Source organism: Elgaria multicarinata, chromosome 4, assembly GCF_023053635.1.
Source record: "Elgaria multicarinata webbii isolate HBS135686 ecotype San Diego chromosome 4, rElgMul1.1.pri, whole genome shotgun sequence".
NCBI lineage: Eukaryota > Metazoa > Chordata > Lepidosauria > Squamata > Anguidae > Elgaria > Elgaria multicarinata.
Window position 1 is genome coordinate 40,452,902 of NC_086174.1, and position 14,150 is coordinate 40,467,051.

The 14,150-nt window shown below is 43.4% G+C and overlaps 1 protein-coding gene across 1 annotated transcript in view; it reads left to right on the top strand.

Annotated features, from left to right (window-relative positions):
• Nucleotides 1-14,150, top strand: part of LOC134398146 (xanthine dehydrogenase/oxidase-like) — a 48,558-nt gene that overhangs the window by 14,823 nt on the left and 19,585 nt on the right. Inside the window, 5 exon segments of the mRNA XM_063125391.1 lie at nt 3,949-4,017; nt 6,820-6,891; nt 8,132-8,218; nt 11,006-11,147; nt 13,920-14,029. Coding sequence (XP_062981461.1) covers nt 3,949-4,017; nt 6,820-6,891; nt 8,132-8,218; nt 11,006-11,147; nt 13,920-14,029 — 480 coding nt within the window.

Sequence of the window (14,150 nt, forward strand, 5' to 3'; positions counted from 1 at the left end):
ATAGACCATATGCAAAAGAGTACAGGGCTCCTGTATCTTTAATAGTTGCATAGAAAAGGGAATTTCAGCAGGTGTCATTTGTATGCATGTAGCACCTGGTGAAATTCTCTCTTCATCACAACATTTAAAGTCGCAGGAGCCTTGCCTCTTTTGTATCTGGTCAAGATGGCAGGGTTCCTGCAGCTTTAACTGTTGTGACGAAGAGGGAATTTCACCAGGTTATCCATATATACAAATGTACACACACACACACACAATCTAGACTGCACAACCAGTTTTCTTTCTGTCCACATTGCTATATTTGTATGACTTTGGACATCCTGGCATGCATGTAAAAAAACCAAGAGAAACAACTTAAATCTAACTCAAGAGATCTCTGGCTAAGCTCAGAGTAACTAGGATCTGCCTAAGACATTTTGGTGCGCAAAGCAGAACATCCAAATTGTAGACTTCTTCTTTCTGCTAATTAATACGATGCACAACTAACCAGAACATTGTCCTGCAAAGAACCCATTGAAAGGAATATGAGGAGCTGTGCAACAGCACTGGGAGGGCCCTTGTGCAGCTTTCATTCATTCAATGGGGCGTGCACAAGAAAATGTCCTTGTTGATTGTGGGTCAGAACCGTTGTTCACTTTAAGCCTGCAGGTAGGGACCGTCTGGAGAGGAATGAACAAATATGAATGCTCAAGGCGAGAACCCAACATAGGGAGCGAAGTGTACATTCTGAAAGACCTGTGCTATTTTCCTCATCCGTTCACGTCCATTCTTCCTTGTGTGTCGTGTCTTTTTAAGATTTTTAAGCCTGCAGGTAGGAACCGTCTGGAGAGGAATGAACAAATATGAATGCTCAAGGCGAGAACCCAACATAGGGAGCAAAGTGTACATCCTAAAAGACCATGTGCTATTTTCCTCATCCGTCCACGTCCATTTTTCCTCTTGTGTCATGTCTTTTTAAGATTTTTAAGCCTGCAGGTAGGGACCGTCTGGAGAGGAATGAACAAATATGAATGCTCAAGGCGAGAACCCAACATAGGGAGCATAGTGTACATCCTGAAAGACCGTGTGCTATTTTCCTCATCCGTCCACGTCCATTCTTCCTTGTGTGTCGTGTCTTTTAAAGATTTTTAAGCCTGCAGGTAGGAACTGTCTTAGTAACTTGGGATACTGGGAAACTTCTCTTTCTTAGTCTGAACGGACTTTTCCCAGTGTTTTTTAAAACTGTATCCCCACCAAATGCACAAACACAACCTGAAACCATATACAAAGCAAATAAATAACAGTCGGATAGGAAACACAGCACTGCTACCCACCCTAACCTTGGTTAACAGCTGAATAGATGTGGTGCATGGGGATGAGGTCCCCTAGGGCATGTGGACGTGCCCAGTGCACTCCTTGGAGGGTCATCAGAGCCCTCCAAAGAGTAACCAGTGGAGAGACTGGAGAAGCTAATGCCTGTTATGAGTTGAAGTAACAGGTAGCGTCTTAATTACCCCCGCCGCCTGGGCATGTCCACTTCCCTCTTACTGGTAAAAGACAGACATAGCCTTTAAAAAAAATTTCTTGTTGTTGTTTATTTAGCAGCACTGCTGCTTTTAATTCCACCCCGCCTTTGTTTATTTATTTATTTATTCCATTTTACACCCCATAGCCCAAGCTCTCCTGGCTTTTCTTCTTCAGTGAAGTCAGGCAGGCTTTCATTGTGGTTCAACTCCTTATTGTTGTTGTTGTTGTTGTTGCTATTAATTATTAATTAGTACTGCTATTATTAACATTATTATTTTGTTGTTGTTTAATAATGGCTGTGATCACAATGCAGTCAATCAACTCTGAAGCAAGAATCACAAAGCTTTACTCTTATCCTCCTAACCTCCTAGTTATGGGATGCAAAAGAAAAGGGATCTCTCTGTGCTGCTCCCACCTCACAGGGATGGTTTGCATTACTGGCATTCTTAGCTCACTTCCTTGTGCCCCCAGAAATGTCTACTCCATGCCTGCTCTCCCGCCTCCACCTGTGTGCTGTTGTTTTGGGGTATCTGCCGGGACTGACTCCCCCATAGATCTATGGCAGAACTTTGCCTGCCTCTGTGCCTGCCTGTCCTCCTCCTCTGTGCCTGCTTCGCAGGGATGGTTTTTGTGTGTCTTGCTTTGTCTCAGGGGACAAGTCCTTCCTGCACTCACTTAGAATTTTTGAAGTTCCAAATTAATTTTACAAGTGTGAAAGAAGATTCATACGTTTATCTATTCCCCAATTCATGGCATGTTGGGATTTCCTTTGAAATGGCCCCATTGAGCTGTCTGCAGCTTTAAATCCCTGAGATACTGAGGTGTCCAACTTTCAAAAATTACCCAAAAATCAGAGGAGGCCTGGATTGCCTTGAGCCTTGGCATACATGTGTATACGTGCATCAGTTGTCATGGTGCCTAACTTGACGTTTCTGACATGAAAATTGACGGAGTTCTAGCATTGGACTTGATTTGGGGTGAGTTTAAAAATTTCCACCCCTCCTTTGTTTATTTGGAATTAAAAGCAGCAGCGTTGCTGAATAAACAACAAGAAGAATTTTTTTAAAAAGGCTATGTCTGTCTTTTACCAGTAAGAGGAAAGTTGATGTGCCCAGGGGGAGGGGGATATGCCAATTTTTGACTGCCCCTAAGTAAGTACCAGTCTTAAGAAGCTACCTGTCACTTCAACTCATGATAGGCATTAGTCTCCACTGGTTACTCTTTGGAGGGCTCTGATGACCCTCCAAGTACAGGAGAGTGAGGGCACTGGGCACGTCCACATGCCCTGTTAAAGATACAGGAGCCCTGTCCTCCTTTTCATATGGTCAGCCTAATATTGCACCAGTGCTTTATGATTGGCACTGGCTGCCAAGTTTGTTTCTGAGCCCAATTCAAAGTGCTGGTATTAACCTGCAAAGCCCTAAAATGTTTGGGGCCAGGTTACCTGAAGGATCACGAACTTCCATAAGGTCATCCTCAGAGGCCCTTTTCCAGATGCCTCCGATGAATGCAGTGAGGTGGGCAGCCATTAAGGAGAGGGTCTTTTCAGTTGTTAAAGGCCCTCTCCAGAGAGCCTAGCCGGGTGCCTAGGTTGTGGTCTTTTCAGCACCAGAGGGAAAATGTCGCCCAAGGTGGCTGCGAATCAACACTGAGTCAGCTATATGCCACAGCCGCCAATTCACTGCAACCGCGGGGCAAAGAGACGAAGACGCGCAGCGGTAAAGTCAGGGACTTTTCATGTTGGAGCGAGGTTAACGCAATTCTTGTGCCACCTATCCTCAGTCTGGCACCACACGGAGGGTGTTAATGGGCAGAAGGCAACCTCCCATTGGTCACTGGAAACTGGGCAAGGGGGAGTGGAGGGGCCGCCCCTTCAAGCCAAATGGCCTCCAGAAAGCCAACGCTGCCTCCTGCATTGGGATTACCTGGCGCCACCCAGCAGGAGCAAAAGCACTGTGTGTGTGTGTGTGTGTGTGTGTGTGTGTGTGTGTGTGTGATAAAAGCAGGGCAACCTGGTGCCTTAGGGCAGCCCCCTGGTAAAGACCTTTTAATTTTACAAGGCTTTTTAGCCTTTCAGGTTTAAAATTTCCTTAGTACATTTTAGATTGTCACGCTGCTGCTGCCTCTTATTTTGGTTCCTGCTTTGATCTGATTCTTTTTTAAATTTACAGCATTTCTATATTGATTTACTATATTATTATATTTTAGAGTTTTAAGTCTGTTCTGTGAATTGCTGAGAGAGCTTTGGCCAGTTGGTGGTATAGAAATGTAATAAAAACAAACAAAATAAAAAAAAAAACAAATAATAGGAGTTGTAGTTGGGGCAACATCTGGAGGGCCACAGGTTCCCCATCCCCCTTCATTCAAAGGTAGTTAATATCTCTTAACAATGTGAAAAAGTTTTAATAAAAAGTTTATTTGGAAGCATTTCTTTCTGTTTAGGATGGGGGATGCTGTGGAGGAAAAGTAAATGGCTTTGGCTGCTGTATGGCTGGAAAGGAAAATGAAGTGGTAAGTTAGTTGGGTAAACATATTGGTTGCTTCTCAAAACCCTAAAATAGTTCCAGAAGAGGAAATTAACTTTGGCTTTAATGATCTGCTTTAATTTACTGTAATTCAATAATGATTGTGCATTGACACTATGGCCTCAGCTAGACCTACCGGTCTAGTGTGATGGAGGGTTGAAGATCTCGCTATATTTTTATTGTGAGATCTCCCCCTCTGTTTACATATGGTGCATGACGACCTCAGAGGGTGAGGACGTCGCACCCACCATTTTGGTTTTTTTTTTTAAAAAAGGTGAAGGAGCGCACGAGCACTTGTGCACAAAAGGTAAGGTTTTTTTATTTCTTAAAAAAAACCCTGCTCCCCCCACCCCACCCCTGATGGGTGCAGAGCTCCTGAGGGGCTCTGTGCCCCATGCACAGGTCCCAGCTCCTTGCGAGTAACTGTGACGAGCCGGGACAAACCATGACGCCCGTCCACACGTTCCACAGTCTCGGGATCAGCCTGAGACCATGGAAAAAGCGGGCCTAAAGTGTAGGGCCATATCCCGGGGTCCCCTGTGCGTCATGTGAAAGCACAGGGATGATCCCCGGGGATTGCCCCAGGATAAAGCACCATCTAGCTATGGCCTACGACCTATATTGTTTTTATATCAGTTTAAATGGCATGTCTTCTCTCAAAGAATAACTTTGTGAGTAAGTCCCATTGAATATAGTGAGACTTACTTTCGAGTAAACATGGATAGGATTGCAAGCTTAATATGCTATATGATTATTTGTTGTCCGTATATATGCTCTGCAGCTCATAAATGTAGCTCACAGCGCATGTGAGCAATGCAATGTCAGAGGGGTAAATCATCTGACTGATGTCTCCTAGGAAAAAGGAGAGTGAACCTTCATTATGTGTGTTATTCACCATGCTTTTTGGGTATTTAAACTCAAAGAGGGCATGCAAAGCGTCACTAATTAGCAATTAAATTTTACTCAGGGTAGTCCTTGTTTGAGAAGTTCCAGAGGACAACATGTAAGCATACTAAAATTATCTGTATAGAATTTCCTTGGTATAACAGTTCTCTGTTATGCTTCAGATTCAGTAGAAGAAACTGAGAGAAAGTGGCATTTGCTAAGAATTTCCAGAGAAGTTCCTGCATTGAGCAGGGGGTTGGACTCGATGGCCTTATAGGCCCCTCCCAACTCTACTATTCTATGATTCTATGATTCTAAGAGACAAGGCCAGAGAATAGTCTAATGATATATAATGTACCAATGGGAGATAGCACTGAAAAAGTCATCCTTTTCTCCCTCTGTTTCTTCCAGTCCCCCCTCTCTCATTCTCTTACTCTCTCTATCACCACTCTTCTCCTTCTGCTTCTCCCTCTTCTTTCCTGCCCAGTAGACATCTAAGGGAGAGGCAGATTGCTCTTGCTAGAGGTCCGAACTGATAGTTTGCAGAGGGATTTTGAAATCAAGCCAAGGGCTGCAAGTTGCCCACTCCTGTTTAGATGCTATGTATTAGTTTTTATGTGTCATGGTTTTCCTCAAAGAATTATAGGAATTGCAGTGCAGAGAATTATCTGTTAGAGATCTCTAGTCCCTCACTAGCAAAGCTACAATGCCCAGGGTTTTCTGGAAAGAGGGAATGTGTCTTAATTCTCTAGTGTCAAAATGGTATGGCCTGACTCAGTTAGAACTGAGTAGATTGCGCTAAAAAAAGAGGGTTTTCTTTAAAAATAAAACAGACATTCTTCTCCAAAATGTAAATTGTTATCTTTTTTAGAAACCACAAAATATTTTTAAAATCTTCTTTGGAAGGAGAGCTAACATAAAAATGGAGAAGGGATATAAAAAGAATGCTGCTGAATTCAAGAGAAATGCAAAAAAATGTCAAGGATATGTTCAAGATTTCTTTACAAATGTGCGAAAGCTGGGTTCTCCTCTTAAAAGGGAGTGAACAGTGATTTGTAGAGGAAAACAGGAAGGCAGCGAAGGGAGAAAGGCTGGTGAAGAGCAGCTGCACAGCTTCAGCACAGGATCTCCTCTTCGGGGGCGACGGGCTGCTGAGCCAATGAGTGTGTGGATGTGGTGGGACCAAAGAGGCGGACCTAGCAGAGTGAGATTTCTGCTTTGTTCTGACTCCGGTTGTGAGGCTCCGAAATGCAGACCTCCCATGTGGCTCAATATACTCCTGTTTTTCATCTGTCTCTGTGTAATGTGGGCTCAGAATGATCACAGCTTTCTAAACTTCTGAGTCCTTTATAAAGGGCATGCTTCCCCTTGTCCTTCAACCATAGTAGATTTATATAAATCTTCTTGGATGTTTATCAAAAATATAGCCCCTATGTGGAAATCCATCAGTATACCTTCTATCTCAGAATGGTCCATAAGGTGTGGTCTGTCATCAAATGGAAGGATTGACATACATTAAAATAAGGGAACACAGAAAAAAAATTAAAGGGACATTTTATCCTAATGTCTTTGTACAATTTTGGATGGCATGGCTTTTCAGAATTAGAGAATTATATTTGTTATAATTTGCTGTATTTGTAATAGATTGTTTATGGGTTTTTGGAGGCTTATGATCATCCAGGAGTAGTGGAGGTGATCGTCACTATGCCACCTGCTCTGCATTTTTGCTAGATGGGTTTTTTTTTTTTTTTGCCCATCTAGCTGGGGAATTCCAGAGTGGGAGAGAAGGAGGCTGGAAAGGCACCAGGATAGTTCTCCTAAAACATTTTTTTGGGCTGGGGGGGGGGCTTTAATATTTGACAGTATGCTATTATGCTATTAAATATTTATTTCTTTTTTCCAGAATGGTCATGGATGCTGTGGAAATCAAGTCAATGGCCTGGGTTGTTGCATGGATGAAAAAAAAGACCATACAGTAAGTGCAAAGGGCCAATAGATATTTCCCCTTATTTCTTGTTCTATTGTAGAATTAAATATTTAGATGATCAGTGCCTGCTTAGGTAAAGCATAGATCTATCTATGCTATAGGTAAAGCTATATTATCTATCTATCTATCTATCTATCTATCTATCTATCTATCTATCTCTATCATGGCACGCTTCACCCAGCAGTCACCGAGAAATTGGCCTCAATCCTCAGAGCTTCCTGCAAAGAATGGCAGGCAGAGGCATCCTGGAAGGCTGGCTGGAGGAGGGCTGAAAAAAATAAGCCAGCTGGGGGTGACATCACAGGATGACATTCAGGGCAAGAGGAAGCCAATTCACCGAAGGGATAAAAACCAGAAGTGTTTGTAATACTGGGCAGGACCTCTGAAGGAGGAAAGCCAAGGATGAGCTCAACATCTTCCTGTCTGTTGTTGAAAGAGTTTGTCCTAACTGGGTTTTTTACAGGAATGGTATACAGTTGAGGTCAACCTCAGTTCTTCCAGTATCAGGGCCATGGAGCTCCACTATGAACTATTGTGCTTCTGTGCTGGTAGCAGGACTGGCATCAAGAATAGGCATGGCTGGGCACCTACCAAAGGTCCACACTGGAGTAGGGGCCCACTGACAAAGCAGACTTGCTCCTCGTGGCCTTGTTCCTACTCTCACAAAGGCAATGGTGGTTGTGAGAAGGAGGAGCAATAGGTACCGCTGCCTACTTGGTCACTGACTCTCTGCCTGTCAAGCAAGCATGGGGAAGTGGATGAAGAGCAATAGCAGCTGGTGACAATGGTGGTGAGAAGGTAGAGTCACTGAAGGAGGGCCCCAGTGTGGCTGCTTTGCTTAAGGGCCCTCAGAAACTGGGAACCTGCACTGGCTGATAGTGAAATGCATGTATTTCTTTCTATTTATCTAACTATTGAAACCCCGAGGAGTATATTCCGAAGTTACATGGCTACTATTACTCAAGCAGGTATTGCAGTTGTTTAAGACTCTTATTGTAGCTGGGAGGGGAGGGGGAATCCTATTCATAAAAAGCAAAGCAAAAAGCATGAAGATGAGGGCTGTATTACTTATAGGTTCTCTTTATTAGACTAGTAATTAAGATATAATACTCACACACACACACACACACACACACGTATGTATGAAAGATTTTCCTAGAAAGAGCACTCTTCTTTAATAGTGAAGAAAAGAGAACTGCACTAACCAATGGCAATTTGTCTTCTGTAGGGCCTGATATCCTCAACCTTGTTCAGTCCATCTGAGTTCCAGCCTCTGGATCTCACACAAGAGCCTATATTTCCACCAGAGTTATTGGTAGGTACACCCTCTTCCAATAGGTTTCTTGAGGCATTCCACACACCCTAGAAGATTTGGGCGAACCTGTTGACGTCTGTGCGTTCACCTAGGGCCGGGGAGTTGAATTTCTTTCAGCGCGGGGTTCAAATTCAGTTCTGGAGAAGGTCTCAGGGAATGGGCAGGTCTGATGGCAAAAGGGGCAGGGCTAAAATATTGAAAAATATCGACATATTTTAGTTAGAAGCTGTTACTGCTAGTAAATAAGCATTTTGATGTTTTAGAATAGGGAAAAAACTGCAGAAAAGCCAGGAAATCGCCAAATGATTGGTGGTTAGAGGAAAGTAGGTGGGGCAAGGGGAAGGGTGTGCGGCCCCCTGAGGAGCCCTGGAGGGCCAGATTGGGACCCCAAGAAGGCAGGATTTGGCTCCCAGGCCTGAGGGTCTCCACTCCTGATCAGTGGAAGCTGATGGATCTGATACCAGTGGGTTGGTGAATCTTCTCCAGGTTTCATCCGCAACCAGTCAGAACTCTAAAGGAACTATCCAAGGTGCTTCACAGAGTTCTGACTGGTTTTGACTGAAACCTGGAGCGGATTCACCACCCCGCTGAGATCAGAGTCACCAGGCTCCACTGCTCCTGACAGAGGGCATGTTTAAATGATGCATTCCAGCTTCTGCTAGTTTACACATTTAGGGGGTGAATCAGAAGTTAAAGTGGAGGGAGAGAGAGAGAAAAAGTGGGGCAGGGGGGGACGGGAATCATGTGTATGAGATGAAAAGAGAGAGTATCAACAACTGTAGGCAAATTAGGGACTCTTGATTCACCACTCTTTAATCTTTGGGTAAATAATCTTACGCACAGTATCTCTGTTATTTCTGGCAGTTTGCTGTTCCAGAGGAAAACACACTGTGAATATTCCAAGACATTAAGCAGCGGGGTGCTTCAGAAACGACTTTTAATTTCACGTTTGCGTAGACTGGGATTATTAGATCAAGAAAGTTATCCTTGGATGATAGACTTGACAGAGAAATACGCTCTTCTTAAAATTACATTTGTGTTCTGACCTTTCCCCGTGAAGCTCTTGGTGATAGACATCAGGTTATCCCATTTTATTGTCGCAACTTTTATTGTTTGTTTGATAAAATGCACAGTTCATGGTGACATTTTATAACCTTTATTTAATAACAATAAGCAAAAATATTGCTTATTGTTATTAAATAATCTGTTTTCTCATCCAACTCTTCAGTAACTGACCATCTAGTGCAATTCTTAAGATTCTGTTCCTCATCACAATAACTACTGTGTGAGATAATGACCTGTTTCCCACAACACAGTAAGCCAGAGTATGTTTTGAGTATGGGTTATTGGTGAACTGTGCATTGTTGTGAACCATGAGTTGTTTTGTTGTGTGAACCCAGCCTTACTAACAAACCATGGTTTGTTAACCACAAACAACCCACAGTTCACAACCAAACCATAAAGCATGGGCTCTCTTTGTGGGTTGTTCGTGGTTAACAAAGCATGGTTTGTTAGTGTGGCTGGTTTCACCAGTACAATAAACTATGATTCAATAACAACCCATGGTTCAAAGACAACCCACACTTAACCCATACTCTGCCATGTTGACAGTTTAATAAAACCTTCAAATAAAACATGTACGGGGGAGTGTTTATTTATTTGATTTGTACCCCTCCTTTGTGCCAACAAAAGAGCACTCAAGGTGGCTTACAATCATAAATAAAACTTGATTAAAACAATAATAAAACAAATGCATTAAAACAATGTAATACAAATGTGTTAAAACACATTGAAAAACACAACAATAACAGAATAAAAACAGCACCCAGCCCAACAGACCTGTTTACATGCCAAAGGGGTGCTTGAATAAAAAGCATCCCTTTGGCATGTACCTGTGGGTGAAAGGACAGCAGACAAGGAGTGAACTTAGCCTCCATTGGGAGGGAATTCCACAGCTTGGGAGCAGCCACCAAGGAAGCCCTCTTTTGTGTCATCCCCAAACAGGTCTCTGAAGGCAGGAGTCTTGAAAGAAGGGCCTCTCTCAAAGATCTTAAGAACCGGTCAGGCGCGTATAGGAGAAGACAGTCTTTCACGTAGCCTGGTCCTAAGCTTCATAGGGCTTTATAGGTCATATCCAACATTTTGAATTCTGCCTGGAAACAGGCCGGTTACCCAGTGAAGCTGTTGTAACAAGGGAGTCACATGCTCCTTATAACTGGCCCTGGTCAACAGTCCGACCACAACATTCTGGACCAGCTGAAGTTCCTGAACAGTTTTCAAAGGCAGCCCCATGTAGCGTGTGTTACAGTAGTCCAAATGGATGTAACTAAGGCATGCGTGACCATGGTCAGATCAAACATACATAGGAATAGGTGCAGTGGGTTGAAACACCACAGAACAATTGACCACATTGTTGAAGAATATGGAGAATACATGAAATGTGAAGTGGCTGGGGCCCATACGAACCTTCCCCCCAACATAGGCGGGTTAAGATGCAACGGCTTTTAGAAGACTATTTAACACAGGTATATTGAGGGACAGAGTTACCTTGTGGTGACTTTTACAACAAAGTTATGCTGTTGTTTTGTCTGGTAACATCACCGGTTACTTTAAGAGGATACAAAACACCAAAGTGCAACAATGATCACTAATTTCTAATCTTTTTTTTTTTAAAAAAAATCTCTTTCTTGCCATGACCTATAGCTTTGATGATGTCTTAGCTCAGTCCCTGCGAAAGCCAAGCGTCTTTGTCACTATTTGAAGCTAAATTTGGCATTGTTTCCACAGACGCACAATAATAAACCTCAAAAGCAGCTGTGCTTTAAAGGCGAGTGTGTGATGTGGTTTCAGCCCTCAACCCTCAAGGAACTGGTGGCTCTCAAAGCTCAGTACCCCACCGCCAAGCTTGTGGTCGGGAACACAGAAGTGGGTAAGAGGAAGAGCTTGGCTCCCGTTGGAGTGTTTTTGTCTATAAATGCAATGCTAAAATGATAATAAAAATCAGTGGAGGCTAAAGGCCCCGATTTCAGTGGGGCTGTGAATCCATTCTAGGTTTCATTCAGAGTCAACTAGAACTCTAAAGGAACTATCTAAGGTAGGGTTGAGCACCTTGGACAGCTCTTTTAGAGCTCTGGCTGATTCTGACTGAAACCCAGAATGGATACCTATCTGGTCAGAATTGTACTTCTTCTTTCCAAAAGCAATCTAACGAAGCGCCTTGCTTTCTGTTTAATAGTGAAGCCAATTTTGTGCCCTCTTCAGTCATTCCACTCCCCCCATGATTAGGATTGTGTGAGGGGGAGAGCTAAGGTGACCCTGTTGGCCCCTCCCCCTCCATTGTGTCCTCATTGCTGGCTTTATTGCCCCTCACATGTTGGAGGGGTATCTTCTTCAGTGTGTGGGGAGGAGGCACTGCTGTACTTGTGTAGGCTCTCTGTGCAATTTAAGACCCTGCAAACATTCACCCCCAACGCAATGGAACACTGCTGCACTCACGACGGGAGCTTGTGGGACAGGGTGGGTCAAGAGGTGTAGCCCTTTTCCTCTCCACCTGGTAATGGTAACTGTAATTGTATGAGTGATGGAATGACTAAACAGAGCTTGAGAGTCTGCTCTTGGGGGAACAGACAAAAAGAGAGCTCTGTGGTAACAAAACACATGATGGTGACGGGCATATGGATGGGGAGAAAGTAGATGGAGGAATCTGTCATTGGACTGTTTTGCCCTCCCCCTCCGTCCCGATAGCGCCACCATAGGAAACACCAAGTTTGCAACAATGAGCTTGGAAGATGTTAGTGGAAGAGCTCAAAGATGTTCTGGTGAGCAGGGAGGGAAGGGAGAAAAGAGGCCAGGATCCTACAGCCTCTCCATCAATGTCTCTGCCCACAACTGGATTAGGTCAGCTAGACAGGCTCAGGGGCCTGTGCAGCTGAAATTTTTATTTTTTAAACAGGAAGTGAAATTGATTGCCTCTTGTTGGCAGGACATAGGATAGATGGAGGGCTCTGACCTCAGAGGCCTCTGTCCATTGACAGAGGGCTCTCTAAGTCCTTTTGCGACTTTTGATGAAGAATATTCTCAGGATAACTTTGTGTATTCATATAGTCCCTAAGGTGCCATCCTATGCATGTTTAGTCAGAAGATGAGCCCTACAACTCTCACTGGGGAATGCTGGAGGACTTCTTTCTGTCTAAACATGCATAGGATTGTGCCTTAAGGGCCCACGAGATGTTTTCTGTAAGATAGTGTCCAGTGCTGCCCGTGCACCAGTGAGACCCACTGCCGGTGCAAAAGGAAGCTAGTGCTTCCTAAAGAAAACGGAAATGAGCCAAATGGGATGGAACAGGTCAGTGGAGCTTCCAGAAAGGAGCACTGCTGAGCAGTCCTATTCCAGAAACGAGTGTTTCAGCTTGTTTCTGGGGTTGCTCTAGGAAGCAAGAGCTTCTTGTTGTGCCAGCAGTGAGGCCCACCGGTGCAATATAATCCATGAAGGTACACAGGCAGCATTGGATTCTTCCCTATGTATTTGTTTTCAATATTTGATATCTGACAGTTGATATTTTGCAGCCTTCTTCTTCTTCTTCTTCTTCTTCTTCTTCTTCTTCTTCTTCTTATTATTATTATTATTATTATTATTATTATTATTATTTCAATTTATACCCCACCTATAAACAAAATACCCTAGGCAGCATACAAATTTAAAACAAGATAAACAACATAAAAACAATCAATAAAATACCACAGGTTGCATAAATACATTAAAAACAAATTAAAAAGATAAAACCATCAATAAAACCATATGCTATTATTTATTCATTTGATAGCACATATGCACTAGTAGTTAGTATTTGACAGTGTTGGTAAGCGATGTGCACTGGTACATCATAGCGGTTATTAAATATTTTACTTTCAGGGAACCCTTTTTATATCAGTGTCTGTCAAAGAACCTCTGTAGAGGGCGATCAGAACTGGTTGGCAAGGTGCTTTCAGCCGTTACCCTTGCTGAGGAACTTCTAAAGAACCAGAGTTCCCTGGTGGATATTGGAATGCCACTGATATGTAATATTTAACAGTATTTTATTTTATTTATCTGTTATTGCATTTATACCCCACCTTTTTTCCTCCAAGGAACCCAAGGCAGAGTACACAATCCTCCTCCTCTTCTCCATTTTATCCTCACAACAACAACCCCGTGAGGTAGGTTGGGCTGAGAGTCTGTGACCTGCCCAGAGTCACCCAGTGGGTTTCCATGGGCAAGTGGGGACTAGAACCTGGATCTCCTGACTCCCAGTCTGACACTTTAGCCACTACGCCACACTGGCTCTTGGATGCATGGGACACCAGCCAGTCTCTTTGGTCCATGGTTTTGCCTTGCCTTGCCTTGTGACAAGATGAGTTTGCCAGGACACCCTGCCTGTCCCCTGCTGCTGGTCCCCCTTTAGAAGGGTCTTCAGGAGACCCAAATCTTGCCAAGAGACACTACACAAGACACAAACACACTGACACACAACATCATGGGAAGACTCCATTGCTATCCTGTTCCACTTGTACTATGTTCTTAACTGCCAGGAAAACATATTGAGCCATTAGTATAGCTCCATGCTTTTCCTTGTGGAGACAAAACATCAGAATGCGTAATTGCTTGCATGGCCTGGGAGATGGCTTGTTTACACATTCCTTCCACCATCTTCTTTCTTTGCAGAGGGCAGCAGGACTATAAAGATGGATGAAACCTTCTTTACTGGTTATAGAAAGACTAAACTAAAGCCTCAGGAAATACTGGTCTCAGTTGAGATTCCCTTCAGCAGGAAGGTGAGATGATTTGAAAGCACTTCCCCCCTTTCTTTGAGAATAGTTTCATTACTTTTTCATTACTTTATTGTGAGTACAAATTTAATCTTTCTTGGCTATATTGATTAATGTTGTGCAGAAC